Source organism: Pseudophryne corroboree, chromosome 3, assembly GCF_028390025.1.
Source record: "Pseudophryne corroboree isolate aPseCor3 chromosome 3, aPseCor3.hap2, whole genome shotgun sequence".
Classification (NCBI taxonomy): Eukaryota; Metazoa; Chordata; class Amphibia; order Anura; family Myobatrachidae; genus Pseudophryne; species Pseudophryne corroboree.
Window position 1 is genome coordinate 323,415,386 of NC_086446.1, and position 16,860 is coordinate 323,432,245.

A 16,860-nucleotide genomic window follows, 5' to 3' on the forward strand; every position below is an offset into this window, starting at 1 on the left:
CCAATAGTGTGGACTTTCATGATGGAGAGTGTGAGAAAGTTGGGTTATTTTTTACCTTTTTAATAAAATATGGCGGGTGGCGCAGGCTGTGTACATTAGGACCAACGTGCATGCATAGCAATGTGATTAAAATATGTCCACATTCATCAGCAAGAGCTAGGGATGCTTGGAAAGAGCAATAGAGGTGCCACGATCAACACCTCCTTTTGCCTACCGCCTGTAATACCAAATAAGAAAACCGGAAAGCAGATTTTCTCCGCAGACAGAACCTTCTTTGACCCCAAGAAACGGTTTGTTTATCTTGAGATATTTTAGCAGCTGGTGGATCACTGGGGGCAAACAAATGTCAAATTGATGCCATCTCTGCTAAACCACCTGGTGAAGCACTTCTGCTCCAAGACATTTCTGGTGGAAGTGTTGTTGTTTCCTTGGAATTTTGATCTGATTTACCAGTTTCCTCAATTAATGATGTTCAAAAGGTAAAAAGAGAAGGCAAGCATAGGTAAATTGTTGTAGGAATGGACAGACTCGGGTCTTGGAACGTAGAGATTCTAAGCAAGGTAAGGCACAGGGTGCTGCCTGCCTCCGAGTCAGGATGCCTTTCATCACCAGAGTTTACCCTGTCCGTCTGAGTGACTGTTGAAGCCGTGATCCTTAGAGCTACATCTTTTTCTAATTGTGTGGCTCACACCATGATCAAGACGCAGAAGCAGGTGTCAACCAGGAATAACCTAGATATTGTAAAGCAAAGGGGTTTCCCGACTCTTCTTTTCTCATCATCCTGTTTCTGCAGGAGGGTTTGGAAAGAGTTCTAAAACTAATCTCTTTAAAGAGTCAGGTTTCAATCATCTTGGTTTTCTGTCAGAAAAAATTGTCCCTTTTACCTTGCGTGCAGACCTTCTGTCATGAAGTCATGCATGTGCAGCCCTCCATAAATCCTGGTTGGTATTCATGTGACCGGCGTCCCTCCCCCAACATCCCGCCGCCTCACTATCCCGCCAGTTGGCATGCACAGGGACTATTTCTACTCGTAGAGTGGGAGTAGAACCTGTGGTCGCCACCGAGCCCCCAGCATGGCAAGCGCAGCTGATCGGCGGTCTCCAGGTTGATTTTGCCACGTAAATTATTGCCCTTTTTTTTTTTTTTTTTTAAAGGCACACTCTCACAAAATCTCTCACTTTCTGAATCTAACACCCTATTACACCCCCTCCCCCCCCTGTGTCCTTAACCCTAGCTGTCACCCCAGGCGGGTTAGGGGCAGGGGATGGGTAAATGAATTACCCTGTCCCGTCCGCATTCTAAAATGCATCCCGACTCGTCGGTCAAACTCATCACACCCAACTGCACAACAGACTGGACCCATTCTGGCTCAGACATTACCAAAAGAACTTCAGCTCTTGTGGAAGTCACCTGTGCTGGCAGTAAATCACCGGTAGCACATCGAGAGCAAGGTAATATAGCCTAGAATTTGGCAAAGACATAACGGAACCACAAAGAGTTGTGGCCTGGCAATGCTTATGCAGACAGAATCTTCAGAATCAGACATGCCCTTAAAAAGGGAGAAGGCGTAAAGTTTTGTTTAGTTTTTTTTTTAAAGAAATTAAAATGTTAATTCACTTTACATTACCAAGGAAAAAAAACCCTTTTAGCTTATTCCTTCCATCCTGTATAATATTATCCCCCAGCATTTGAACGAGAAAAAAGCAACATAAACCTCATCCCCATCAAACAGCCTGTTTCATGCCCCACTCACTCCTGGCATATACTCCATGAAAATGGTCAGCGTCCTCTCTCCTTTGTCACGTAAACAGCCATAATACTGCACTATTCTCTCATGATGCAGATTCTTTAGCAGCTGGATTTCACACTCCAGAGCACTAACCTCCTGCAAAGGAAGCAAAGAACACGCCATCAACACAAAAACATGGCAATTTCTCTTATAGAAAACAATGTGCAAGCTAGTAAGAAAGGATACACACACAGGCACAGTTTCCAAAAAACCCCCATTATAGTCCAGGTTTAATGAGGGACAGACAGATTGGGGGGGGGAACGTGCTCCATTATAAAATATCCCATTACTCCATGAACTAGATATACATAATGACGTACTACAAAGATGACATCGCTTCCCGTTCCACCGGAAGGGATGTCATCTATGTATAACGTCACTTGCCTATTTAAAGCCCACAAACTGATCAGGCCTTGAAAAAGACAACTACGGTGTCGAAACACATTGGCAGTAGATGAGACCAGATTTGTAACCAGACCAGAAAGATCCTCGTGTTGGGACCCTCCATACCTCCCTCCAGAGGAATCCGGAACTCGTGGTAGGAGGGTCCCACCAGTTTCCATCTTGGTACTATCCTATTTGTCATCTGGAAAATAACTTGTTTATATATGAATCAATTCTCCCTTTAAAGGGTCATTTGAGTTTTGAGAATTTAGGAGAACAGGGGAGCTAATGTATATTTAGACAACACCACATACAATAATAGTATAAGCCCCCACAAAGAGAACTTTGTGGGGATATAGATGCCGTTCTGCTGGTTGAGCAGTTTTAGAGATGGAGAGGAGGAAATCTTTTAGGGAAAGAAGAAGAGAGCTGTAATGACCTTGCTTGTTTCTGGACTATCTGGATCAAACTGGACCTGTTTTGCTGCTAGTTCACGTCCTATATCCACATCATAGCACAAGTATACACGGCCAAAGGCTCCTTGACCCAGGAGTTTCCCTCGTCGCCAGTTTATGGGAGCACTTGGAGCTGGAAAATTTAGAAAGTCCAGTTAAAACTGAAGCCCCCCCAACATGATCCTATTCCATACTTTAGTGAGATATTTGTGGGGTTGGCTGATAGGTACTAATACAATATTCAAACCACTCAGATGACTCACCAGGATTGGTTGATAACAATCCTATATAATAAAAAGATAACACTGCTCCTCACCTCTATGGGGGGAATTCAAGTGTTTTACGCGCCAGCAGCCACTAGGTGGCGCCGACTGAGCAATTAAAGTGTTGCTCCACTTCAATTCAAGTATTGCACAGCCGCCAGCACTGACATTACTGTTATGTTGTTCAGTCATTCTGACGGGCTGGTGGTAACTAGTTACATATAAGTGTTTTATTGAAAGCAGGGCACTCTTACAGCTTTGCCCGTCTTGTATTCACCAGTCTTGTTTTATTACGGTTTTATCCAGAATTGTACAGTGCAATGTATGTTGGCGCTATAGAAATATTAATAAGGGCTACACTAGTGTAGTAATGAAGACCTCAGAGACAAGTTATGGGATACATTAGCAGGCAATATGGAAGTGAACTTTATTATCTATATCAGAATACCAATTTATGGCAGAGTTTCTTACACTTGGTGGAAACGTTCCTCTCTGGTACACTCAGTGTGTTCTCACTGTCTGCACTCCGCAGTCGGTTGCGAGTTTCCAAATACTGCACAGATAGGCCCAGATTCTCTCCGTTGGTGCTTAAGGAACGACTAGATGGTACAAGTGTGAAGAGATTCCCTTGAGGATGCCTGATCCGCGGGAATGTTCTGCGTCCTAGCAACACAAAACAAAAAAATTAATACAGGTTGAGTATCCCATATCCAAATATTCCGAAATACGGAATATTCCGAAATACGGACTTTTTTGAGTGAGAGTGAGATAGTGAAACCTTTGTTTTTTGATGGCTCAATGTACACAAACTTTGTAAAATACTCAAAGTTATAAAAAATATTGTATTTAATGACCTTCAGGCTGTGTGTATAAGGTGTATATGAAACATAAATGATTTGTGTGAATGTACACACACTTTGTTTAATGCAAAAAGTTATAAAAAATATTGGCTAAAATGACCTTCAGGCTGTGTGTATAAGGTGTATATGTAACATAAATGCATTCTGTGCTTAGACTTAGGTCCCATCACCATGATATCTCATTATGGTATGCAATTATTCCAAAATACGGAAAAATCCGATATCCAAAATTCCTCTGGTCCCAAGCATGTGTGTGTATGTGTGTGTGTGTGTGTGTGTGTGTGTGTGTGTGTGTATGTATATATATATATATATATATATATATATATACACACACACACATATATACATACATATATATATGTAAGGCAGGGGAAAAGAACAGGCGCCATATGGTGTAGTATTTAGGAATAAATGGAGTGATATGTATGTGAATATATTATAAGTACCGGATAGATTCTTGAGATTAAGCCTGTATATCTCAGATAATTCTTTGTGGCTGTTCCCCACATCAGAATTCTGTCCCGCGTACACGTAACAGTATCTTTAGGGTCCTCCAATCACAATAATATGGATATCCTTCAGGTTTTCCAAACAATGATTTATTTAACAGTTCCACATAAAATCACACACAGGGCTGGGGCTGGCAATAGTGTCAGTGAACCTCAGAGCAGACTAGATGGAAAGACGGACTCACACAGGCGTCCCGGCTGCAGACACGGATCCGTAGTGTGGATGGTAAAACAAGTCCAAAACGTCGCCTTGGTATTTCTCGGATACACAGATGACCACTCGCTGACTGCTTCAACGCGTTCAACGCCGTGCATCCGGAGCATGGTCCCCAGTACACCGTGTACATCTGGTGCTAGAGGACTTTTCCCCCTTGAGAGCATACCATCTGGGATTGGTGATATACCCCACTGAGTTTTTTTACATGCGGTTTTACATTTTTGTTTGTAAGTGCAACTTTGAAAATAAATGAGTGGTCAAATTTTAGGAACTGCTACACTATATTTGTGTCTCTTTAAGTATCTCCACATTGTCCCCTGTAAAAGGGACTAGGAGGTACTTATGTTTTAGGTCTATACTGGCCTTGGATACAGCAAGGAGGACTTTCTACCATCTGGGATCGGTGACATACCTTATAAGAGTTCTGATATGCTGTTTTAACACACGTTTGTACTGTAAGTGTAACCTTGAAAATTAAAAGGGTTTCCTATTCTAAAGGATTGCTACACTATATTTGTGTTCTTTTAAGTATCTCCTACTGTCCCCTGCAACAGGGACTGGGAGGTACTTATTTTTTCAGATTCTATATTGGTCTGGGATTCAGTAAGGAGGACTGCCATCCGTATAAGTGGACTCTTATATTTATTGATGCTTATCTTCAGGACAGCTATAGATGCGTTTCTGCAAATGGTGAATAATTTTTCATATAAGGTGTTCTTGGTTGTTTTATGGTGATTGGAGAGCGCTATTATCTGTTACACAGTTTTTTCTTGTATAGGTAGGTGGTACATGTCGAAGTAACCTCCACATGAATCCTAGGACCCATGATTTGCATAATATTGTCCAAAGAGGCTTGCAGATTTATGTAGAGCCCATGCAGATTGTTAGCAAATGTTCCAACAGACAATGGGGGGAATTCAAATGTTTGAAGAGTCAGTTGAGTGTCTGCTTTTTCCTATCTAATATACAGGAAAAAAAACAGACACCCAACAGACTTTTTAAAAACATTTGAATTCCCCACAATTAATGGTAAAGATATGTGGTCTTTTTCTCAGTCAGCCACTAGGGGACACTGGAACATGCTGACCCTGGGGTATAGATAGGTGGCTATAGGGAGCCTGGCACTTTACATTTTAAAGTAGTGTGAAAGCTCCTCCCCCTCTACCCCCCATCAGCCCTCAGACTTAGAATCGTGCCAAGGGAGCCAGTCACGTTTGGCTGAGCTCCAGCCTGGATTTAATTTTGGTTTATTTTCTCCTTTTTGTTTCTTGGCCGCAGGATAACCCTTCCCCACTTAAGTGAGAAGTGGGGTCCGGGTCCCTGGTTCTCCTCGGTGCACGAGAGAGGGATTAACAGCGCTAATACAAGGAGTGCTGCTATCCACACCAGACAGCCGCGGTCCTGAGGCGTTCGGCAGTGGTAACTGTTCTGCAATCAGAGCACACACACAAGGGGAGAGGGACTGTTTTGACGATGCGGCTGTTTATTATTAAGGATACAGCCGGAAGCCGTTTACGGTTAGCTGTGATTTAGAGCACTTTTACCTTGTTGTTTCAGGCACCACGTTGGGTCCCTGTAATACATGCAGAGGGGGCGAAGCCAATGAAGAGCGTTATCAAAAAGTGAATAAAAAAAAAAAAAAAGTTAAAAAAACTAATGTCGACCTAATGGCTGTGTCTACTTATTTCCAGTGTCGAACTAATGTGTGCCGACCAATGGGTGTCGACCTAGAGTCCGGATACCCTACAAAACTCTACTGTGTTTGAGCGTTTTGTTAGTGTGTTCTCAGCCTTTAGAATGATGGGCAGGGGAACAGCTGCAAAGGCAACACAAAATTTGTTTGCTTCAAATGCAATAAAAAAAATCTCACACTGATGATTCTTCCTTGTGTGAGGCTTGTGCTGTGGAGATGGGTCAATCTGGCTCCTCTCAGGACACAATTTCTCTCCATTGGGGAAAGTAGCTCTCTCAGGTACTGTGTCGCAATTACAGAGTGAATTTGCAGCAATGCGCAAGTCTAGTGAGGCTGTTGATCTCACACAGGTTTTCAGATCTCCTTCCACTTCTTTTACTGCTGAACTGCTTTGGGTTGCTGATCTCGCCAAGTCGGTAGAAGGTCTGACAAAGCTTCTAGAGTAAGGCAACATCTCGGAATAAGAGGATTTATCTCCTCAGGATTCCGCACATGGGGTAGAACCCCTTATTTTGGCAGTGCGACAGATATTAAACATATCTGACAAAGTAGCACTGGATTCCCTTGTTTGGGTAAAAAGTAACGTTCGTCAGTCACCTATCCTTTCTGTCAAAAACTCAATGATCAACTGACAGAGGCTTGGAAAAACACTCAAACATTTTCAGATGCCGAAGAGATTCCAGGCAAATGACCCTTCTCCAACCTCGATGACAGAAAAATGGGAATCCCCACAGCGTCACCTAGTACATGTGGAGCAAATTGATGGGGAGAGAACACTTAACGCATTTCTGACTTCGTCCTTCATCAGATATTTACTGTAGGTGAAGCTGGGAAAAAAAAAAAAAAAAAAAAAAAAAAAAGATACTGGTCAGGTTAATTCCAGAATATCTGCATCTGCTATTGCAGCTAGGAGAGCGTTGTGGTTGCATTAATGGCAGGTGGGTAGAAGCTCTCCCATTTGCCAGAAGGGATCCGGTCTCTAAGTCGACAGTAACTAGGTCGACAATGTATAGGTCGACCACTATTGGTCGACAGTAACTAGGTCGACAGGGTGTCTAGGTCGACAGGGTCTAGGTCGACAGGTCAAAAGGTCGACATGAGGTTTTTCACATTTTTTTTCTTTTTTTGAACCTTTTCATACTTAACGATCCACATGGATTACGATTGGAATGGTAATCTGTGCCGAGCGAAGTGGTGGCGGAGCGAAGGCACCATGCCCGAAGCATGGCGAGTGAAGCGAGCCATGCGAGGGGACGCGGTGCACTAATTGGGGTTCCCGGTCACTCTACGAAGAAAACGACACCAAAACAACATAAAAAACTCATGTCGACCTTTTGACCTGTCGACCTAGAACAGTGCGACATAAAGACCCTGTCGGCCTAGTTACTGTCGACCAATAGTGGTCGACCTAGTTACTGTCGACCTTCCATACCACACCCTTGCCAGAGAGTTCCTTTTTAGTAAGGAATTAGACAAGTGGATTTCTCAGGCCACGGGAGGAAAATCCACTTATCTCCCAACACCGACTACTCATACAAGACCTTTTATATACGGGGACTTGCTTTCATTCCTTGCGGACAGCACAGGCCTTTCGAGGAAGGAGGAAAGGCTACACCTCAGAGAGGTAGAGGACATGGTAAACTACAACCAGTTGCCCGTCGGCAGGAACCTGCAGAAAAAAAGACTGTGGCATGACAGGATACCGTCCCACATTGGAGTCTCCATGGTGGGGGAACGCCTTCAAAATTTTCAGGACACTTGGTTTCTCCTATCCCCGGATCTGTGGGTCGCAATCTCGTATCCTTGGGTACAAACTAGATTACGAAGTTTACCGCCAGCCAAGTTTTTCACAACAGGTTTGCCCTCCAGTGGGCAAGTCAATACCTGGTGACCTCAGCAGTGTTAATGCCGGTACCACTACACCAAAGAAAGTAGGGTTTCTATTTAAATCTTTTTGTGGTTAAGACAAATCCTGAATCTGAAATTCCTAATCAGTTTTTGGCTTATTACCGATTCAAGATGGAATCGATCACTTCGGTCATCGCAAGCTTGGAACCCAAGGAATAATTTAGTATCCCTGGACATAAAGGATGCCTACCTACATATCCCAATCTGGGAACCATACCAAGCGTTTCTCAGATTTGCGATTAAACAGGATAATTTTCAAATTCAGAGCCTTACCATTCGGGCTGTCTATGGTTCCCAGAGTATTTACCAAGATCAGGTCAGTCATGATTGCTCATCTCAGGTCATTAGGGGGTCACAATTATCCCTTACTTGGACAATCTTCTAATCAAGGCTTCGTCCAAAGTTCTTCTCCAGGAGTATGCTCGGTTAGATTACAATATCTTAGTGGGACACCGTTGGATAATTAATTTCAAGAAATCCAACCTTCTGCCGTCAGAGTCTTCAGTTTCTAGGGATGATACTGGACACGAATGCTCAGAAAGTCTTCCTACTGGAGGACAAAAGCACAGAGTATCCGCCTTATGGTTCAGAAACTACTAAGTCGAGAACAGTTTCGGTACACTTGTGCATTCTCTTGTTTGGGAAGATGGTTGCGGCCTTCAAACCCCTACAGTTCAGTTGATTTCATTCAGTCCTTTTCAACTGGACCTTTTGCATCAATGGTCGGGGTCTCACTTAACCCTTCATCAGATGATACGTTTAGCTCCTCGAACCAGAGTGTAACTCCTTTGGTGGCTTCAGATGAACAACCTCACAGCCGCAAGGAGATTCAGAATATGGGATTGGATTGTGCTGATGACAGATGCCAGTCTCCGAGGATGGGGTGCAGTGGTACTGAATATGCAGTTTCAGGGTCGTTGGTCGCCTCATGAATCAGTTACCGATAAATATGTTGGAACAGACCGCGATCTACAATGTGCTACTGGACAGCGCCCACGTTCTCCGTTCAAGGGCAGTAAGAATTCACTGACAACGTGAATACGGTTGCCTATGTCAAACAGGGCGGTACTCACAGTAGAGCAGCAATTCAGGAAGTTGCACGGATTCTATGCTGGGCTGAACACAACGGTGTCATTCTTTCCGCTGTGTTTATTCCAGGTGTGGACAACTGGAAGCAGACTACCTCAGTCACCAGGATCTTCAGGAGAATGAGCTCTGCGATGGTGGGGTTGCCCACAGGTGGACCTCATGGCGTACAAACTGAATCATCAACTTCCTCTGTACGTGTCAAGAAAACGGGATCCTCAGGCAAAAGCAGTGGAAGCTCTAATGGTTCCTTGGCCGTACGACCTCATCTACCCGTTTCCACCATGTCCACTGCTTCCTCGAGTTCTCAAGAAGATCAAGCGAGAATTGGCCACGGTGATTCTGGTGGCACCAGATTGGCCTCGGAGGGCTTGGTTTTCTGACCTGCGCGCTCTTCTGATGGACAATCCATGGCCACTGTCTCTACATCGAGATCTGATACAACAGGGTCCTTTCGTTTACCGCGACTGCGTTTAACGTGGTGGGTAGTGAGGCTGCCATCTTGAGCAGTCATGGGATTCCGGATGCTGTTATTCCCACAATGTTGCAGGCTAGAAAACCAGTTACAGCATCCCATTACCATCACATATGGTGTTCTTATGTGGTTTGGAGCGAACGTAACAGTTTTCTGACTGGGTCCTTTCAACTGTCCCGGTGTCCACTTATTCTCCAAACAAACAGAGATGGATTCCAGACTCCGCCTGGGATCTCTGAAGGTTCATGTTTCCACATTGTCAATTTTCTTCCAGCGCAGATTGGTGCTCCTTCCAGAAATTCAGACTTTCTTGCAAGGAGTTCTAAGGGTGCAGACTCCGTTTGAGCCGCCCACTGCATCTTCGGATTTGAATCTCGTGCTTCATTTCCTCCAGTCTGGTTTCTTTGAGCCTCTGGAGGAGGTAGACCTAAAATATCTAATATGGATCTGGCATTGGCTTCGGCTCAGAGAGTTTGAGTTGAGTGCTTTGTCCTGCAAACCACCTTACCTCATTTTCCACGAAGACAGAGCTGATTTGAGGACACATTCGTCTTTTCTTCCAAAGGTCATTTCGGCTTTCCATATCATTCAGCTGACTGTGGTCCCGTCATTGCGGGATGATTCTGGTACGCCTTCTACTCTGGATGTAGTTCGGGCTTTGAAGATATATGTGGCCCGAACAATGCCCTTATGGAAGTCGGATGCTTTGCATGTTCTTTATGATGCACCCCAACGGGGGTGACCTGCTATGAAGGCTTATCTTCACAAGCTCAACGACCTCTGGTGTCCATTTCTGCTCACTCCACACGTTCTGCAGGGGCGTCGTGGACTGCTAGCCGTAGAGCCACCACGACCCAACTCTGGCGGGCGGCAACTTGGTCTCATATTCATACTTTTGTTAAGTGTTAAGTTTAACATGTTTGCGGCTTTTGCTTCTAGATTTGGCCGCCTTGTGTTGCAGGTTCCTCATCGATCTCCCGCCTAGGGGGAAACTTTGGGACATCCCCAGTGTCAGCATGTTCCGTTGTCCCCTTGTTGTTGACGGAGAAAATGGGATTTTGATACTTACCCATAAATCCTTTTCTCTGAAACCATAGGGGACACTGGACACCCGCCCACCACTATTCATCTGCCTCGGTCGTTGAATATTTGTTGATTGTGTGTTTTTCTCTCCTCGTTCTAGTGTTTTCTATTCCTCTTCGTCCCGTCTCCTCTCGGCTAATTCTTGACTGAGGGCGGATGGGGGATAGAGGGGGAGAAGCTTTCACACTTCTATAAAACTTAAAGTGCCAGGCTCTCTATAGCCACCCGTCTATACCCCAGTGTCAGCATGTTCCAATGTTCCCTGTGGCTTCAGAGAGAATTATTTATCGTTAAGTACCAAAATCCCATTTTTAGGCTTACTCTCCTCATTGTAAACTCCAAAATTATGCTGGCCTAGAGAGTGTCAAACCTCTGAGTGACAGCATGCTCACTCCCATGAATGTGTGCGTTTGCAATCTTGGTTAACTTGCGTGCACAGAAAGTAACCAATACCCCCAAGAAGGGGTCTGGGAACCTGACACACAGATAGAGATAAATACCATATTCCACAAACAAAGCTATGTACAATTCTTGGGTGCTAACCTGATATTGGGAATTGCGCTGGACTTCTTGCCTTTCCCTACAATCAGTTAAAAAAATACGCAAGCAAGACTTTTCTGTTCATTTTGAACATTTTGATAATAAAATGATTTGCACAAGCCTATCGCCTGTACAACATTTCAACCAGTGTTGTATCTACAATGGGTGCATGATGTGCAATGCAGGGGCCCACACCTCACCCATTTCTTCTAAACTAACCTCTCCAGACTCCTGCGTCTGCAGCTCCAGTGCTGCACAAATCACTATGAAAATAGCGCAATGAACATTTTCACCAACATTTTACATATGCGCAGTAGAAAAATCATCAAGAAAATGGCTCCAGCGCCATTTCCCCAGAGACCAGTACAGCGCCAGAGTCTACTAGTGCCTATTAATGCTCTTACCATCATTATAGTCCTTATGGTGGATAGAGACATGATATCTTCGAGGGTAGGTCCCACCCTTCCCTGCTTTGTCATAGAACTGATTTTCTCGATCTGAATTGGAATAAACAAAGATTACAACTTACAAGGGGAATTACTCATTCATGTGAAAAACATAATACATAGATTTCCTTTCTACCTGAAAAATCCTGCCTGTTATCTGGGTAGCTCCGAGCTCTTGACATCCGAGACTTCCTAAATGATGGGCTAAGAAAAGAGAAAAGATGCAAGTAACTGCAAAAAACACATAACAATAGCACTATGCTATGACAAAACAAGTTAGATGTATTAGCTTTGGTATAAGTGTATGGTATATGGATGTATAGGACTCCAAAATCATTCTACAGATGTAGCCAGAGTAATCTTTGCCGCGATTTGTACGCACACTTGGCAGAAGCAACTGAGCGTGACTACTTGCACGTGCATGTAACATACACACTTGCTGCAGCAACCTAATCGCGACTGAGATTTGTCATACCTACAATGAGAATGGCTACACCTGTTCAGCCTGACAGGAGCATCACATGACTACTTTGTGCTTTTCAAGGACTCTTTTCGCTCTCTGTGGCTCCATTTCCAACCTCCAGTCCTCTAGACAGCTTCTATTCAGAGCGCAACATTTAAACACAGCAGGTAGATCTTCAGATTTCATATAAATATATGTCTCTCTATAGGTGCCATTAAATATTTACCTGTCCTCCGATTGATCCAGAGACTGACAGCTGCCAGATACTGAATTTTCTGTACTACTCAGCGGATCAAGCATCTATGTCAGAAAACAAAAATAGAGATGGAAAAATAAAAATCTAATTTTATTTGCCACACTGCAATGCTAGCAGTGAATGTTAGCCACACAAAAACTTTCCATTGCTCCTCACTGGAAAGGAGTGTCTCCTCCACAGAGTCCAGTCATGTTTATTTCAATCAACAAAAAATAATATACAGGCTGAGTATCCCTTATCCAAAATGCTTGGGACCAGAAGTATTTTGGATATCGGATTTTCCGTATTTTGGAATAATTGCATACCATAATGAGATATCATGGTGATGGGACCCAAGTCTAAGCACAGAATGCATTTATGTTTCATATACACCTAATACACACAGCCTGAAGGTCATGTAATGCAATATCTTTAATAACTTTGTGTATTTAACAAAGTTTGTGTACATTGAGCAATCAGAAAACAAGGGTTTCATTATCTCAATCTCACTCAAATAATTCTGTATTTCGGAATATTCCGTATTTCGGAATATTTGGATATGGGATACTCAACCTGTAATTAATTAATAAATATATATATATATATATATATATATATATATATATATAATATATATATATATATATATATATATATATATATATATATATATATATATATATATATATATATATATATAAATAAAATAAGAATTTACTCACCGGTAATTCTATTTCTCGTAGTCCGTAGTGGATGCTGGGGACTCCGTAAGGACCATGGGGAATAGACGGGCTCCGCAGGAGACTGGGCACACTATAAGAAAGATTTGGTACTACCTGGTGTGCACTGGCTCCTCCCTCTATGCCCCTCCTTCAGACCTCAGTTAGGATACTGTGCCCGGAAGAGCTGACACAATAAGGAAGGATTTTGAATCCCAGGTAAGACTCATACCAGCCACACCAATCACACCGTATAACTCGTGATATTAAACCCAGTTAACAGTATGAAATATAACTGAGCCTCTCAACAGATGGCTCAACAATAACCCTTTAGTTAGGCAATAACTATATACAAGTATTGCAGACAATCCGCACTTGGGATGGGCGCCCAGCATCCACTACGGACTACGAGAAATAGAATTACCGGTGAGTAAATTCTTATTTTCTCTGACGTCCTAGTGGATGCTGGGGACTCCGTAAGGACCATGGGGATTATACCAAAGCTCCCAAACGGGCGGGAGAGTGCGGATGACTCTGCAGCACCGAATGAGAGAACTCAAGGTCCTCCTCAGCCAGGGTATCACATTTGTAGAATTTAGCAAACATGTTTGCCCCTGACCAAGTTGCAGCTCGGCAAAGTTGTAAAGCCGAGACCCCTCGGGCAGCCGCCCAAGATGAGCCCACCTTCCTCGTGGAATGGGCTTTCACTGATTTAGGATGCGACAATCCAGCCGCAGAATGCGCCAGCTGAATTGTGCTACAAATCCAGCGAGCAATAGTCTGCTTAGAAGCAGGAGCACCTATTTTGTTGGGTGCATACAGGATAAAAAGCGAGTCAGTTTTCCTGACTCCAGCCGTCCTGGAAAACATAAATTTTCAAGGCCCTGACTACGTCCAGTAACTTGGAATCCTCCAAGTCCCTAGTAGCCGCAGGCACCACAATAGGTTGTTTCAAGTGAAAAGCTGATACCACCTTAGGGAGAAACTGGGGACGAGTCCTCAATTCTGCCCTATCCATATGGAAAATCAGATAAGGGCTTTTACATGACAAAGCCGCCAATTCTGACACACGCCTGGCCGAAGCCAAGGCCAATAACATGACCACTTTCCACGTGAGATATTTCAGATCCACGGTTTTAAGTGGTTCAAACCAATGTGATTTTAGGAAACTCAACACCACATTGAGATCCCAAGGTGCCACAGGAGGCACAAAAGGGGGCTGAATATGAAGCACTCCCTTTACAAAAGTCTGAACTTCAGGCAGTGAAGCCAGTTCTTTCTGGAAGAAAATCGACAGAGCCGAAATCTGGACCTTAATGGAACCCAATTTTAGGCCCATAGTCACTCCTGACTGTAGGAAGTGCAGAAAACGACCCAGCTGAAATTCCTCTGTAGGGGCCTTCCTGGCCTCACACCACGCAACATATTTTCGCCAAATGCGGTGATAATGGTTTGCGGTTACTTCTTTCCTGGCTTTTATCAGCGTAGGAATGACTTCCTCCGGAATGCCCTTTTCCTTTAGGATCCGGAATTCAACCGCCATGCCGTCAAACGCAGCCGCGGTAAGTCTTGGAACAAACAGGGCCCCTGCTGTAGCAGATCCTGTCTGAGCGGTAGAGGCCATGGGTCCTCTGATAACATTTCTTGAAGTTCCGGGTACCAAGCTCTTCTTGGCCAATCCGGAACCACGAGTATCGTTCTTACTCCTCGCCTTCTTATTATTCTCAGTACCTTTGGTATGAGAGGCAGAGGAGGGAACACATAAACCGACTGGAACACCCACGGTGTCACTAGAGCGTCCACAGCTATCGCCTGAGGGTCCCTTGACCTGGCGCAATATCTCTTTAGCTTTTTGTTGAGGCGGGACGCCATCATGTCCACCTGTGGCCTTTCCCAACGGTTTACCAACAGTAGGAAGACTTCTGGATGAAGTCCCCACTTTCCCGGGTGTAGGTCGTGTCTGCTGAGGAAGTCTGCTTCCCAGTTGTCCACTCCCGGAATGAACACTGCTGACAGTGCTATTACGTGATTTTCCGCCCATCGGAGAATCCTTGTGGCTTCTGCCATCGCCACCCTGCTTCTTGTGCCGCCCTGTCGGTTTACATGGGCGACTGCCGTGATGTTGTCTGATTGGATCAGAACCGGCTGGTTTTGAAGCAGGGGCCTTGCCTGACTTAGGGCATTGTGTATGGCCCTCAGTTCCAGAATGTTTATGTGTAGGGACGACTCCTGACTTGACCAAAGTCCCTGGAAATTTCTTCCCTGTGTGACTGCGCCCCAGCCCCGAAGGCTGGCATCCGTGGTCACCAGGACCCAGTCCTGTATGCCGAATCTGCGGCCCTCTAGAAGATGAGCACTCTGCAGCCACCACAGTAGAGACACCCTGGTCCTTGGAGACCGGGTTATCAGTTGATGCATCTGAAGATGCGATCCCGACCACTTGTCCAAGAGGTCCCACTGGAAGGTCCTTGCATGGAACCTGCCGAATGGAATTGCTTCGTACGAAGCCACCATTTTTCCCAGGATTCGTGTACAGTGATGCACCGATACCCGTTTTGGTTTTAGGAGGTCTCTGACTAGAGATGACAGCTCCTTGGCTTTCTCCTGCGGGAGAAACACTTTTTTCTGTTCTGTGTCCAGAATCATCCCCAGGAACAGTAAGCGTGTGGAAGGAACCAGTTGTGACTTTGGAATGTTTAGAATCCAGCCATGCTGTTGTAGCACTTCCCGAGATAGTGCTACTCCGACCAGTAACTGCTCCCTGGACCTCGCCTTTATTAGGAGATCGTCCAAGTACGGGATAATTAAAACTCCCTTTTTTCGAAGGAGTATCATCATTTCTGCCATTACCTTGGTAAACACCCTCGGTGCCGTGGACAGTCCAAACGGTAGTGTCTGGAATTGGTAATGGCAATCCTGTACCACAAATCTGAGGTACTCCTGGTGAGGAAGGTAAATTGGGACATGCAGGTAAGCATCCTTGATGTCCAAGGATACCATGTAATCCCCCTCGTCCAGGCTTGCAATAACCGCCCTGAGCGATTCCATCTTGAACTTGAATCTTTTTATGTATGTGTTCAAGGATTTCAAATTTAAAATGGGTCTCACCGAACCGTACGGTTTCGGTACCACAAACAGTGTGGAATAGTAACCCCGTCCTTGTTGAAGTAGGGGTACTTTTAATATCACCTGCTGGGAATACAGCTTGTGAATTGTCTCTAGTACAGCCTCCCTGCCCGAGGAAGTTGTCGGTAAGGCCGATTTGAGGAAACGGCGGGGGGGAGGCGCCTCGAATTCCAGCTTGTACCCCTGAGATACTACTTGAAAGGATCCAGGGATCCACCCGTGAGCGAACCCACTGATCGCTGAAATTTTTGAGGCGGCCCCCCACCGTACCTGGCTCCGCCTGTGGAGCCCCACCGTCATGCGGCGGATTTGGAAGAAGCGGGGGAGGACTTTTGTTCCTGGGAACCTGCTGCGTGGTGCAGCTTTTTACCCCTTCCTCTGCCTCTAGACAGAAAGGACCCGCCTTTTCCCCGCCTGTTTTTCTAGGGTCGAAAGGACTGTACCTGATAATACGGCGCTTTCTTAGGCTGTGAGGGGACATGGGGCAAAAATGCTGACTTCCCAGCTGTTGCTGTGGAAACAAGGTCTGAGAGACCATCCCCGAATAACTCCTCACCCTTATAAGGCAAAACTTCCATGTGCCTTTTAGAATCTGCATCCCCTGTC

General features: G+C 44.8%; 1 protein-coding gene across 1 annotated transcript in view; it reads right to left on the reverse strand.

The window, feature by feature from the left end:
- MAP3K3 (mitogen-activated protein kinase kinase kinase 3) overlaps positions 1 to 16,860 on the reverse strand; it is a 117,213-nt gene that overhangs the window by 16,169 nt on the left and 84,184 nt on the right. The window contains exons 8-13 of the mRNA XM_063959539.1: positions 12,401 to 12,474; positions 11,848 to 11,915; positions 11,670 to 11,762; positions 3,363 to 3,554; positions 2,613 to 2,761; positions 1,754 to 1,885 (exon numbers count right to left, since the gene is read on the reverse strand). Of these exons, the coding sequence (XP_063815609.1) occupies positions 1,754 to 1,885; positions 2,613 to 2,761; positions 3,363 to 3,554; positions 11,670 to 11,762; positions 11,848 to 11,915; positions 12,401 to 12,474 (708 nt within the window). The remainder of the gene's footprint in view (positions 1 to 1,753; positions 1,886 to 2,612; positions 2,762 to 3,362; positions 3,555 to 11,669; positions 11,763 to 11,847; positions 11,916 to 12,400; positions 12,475 to 16,860) is intronic.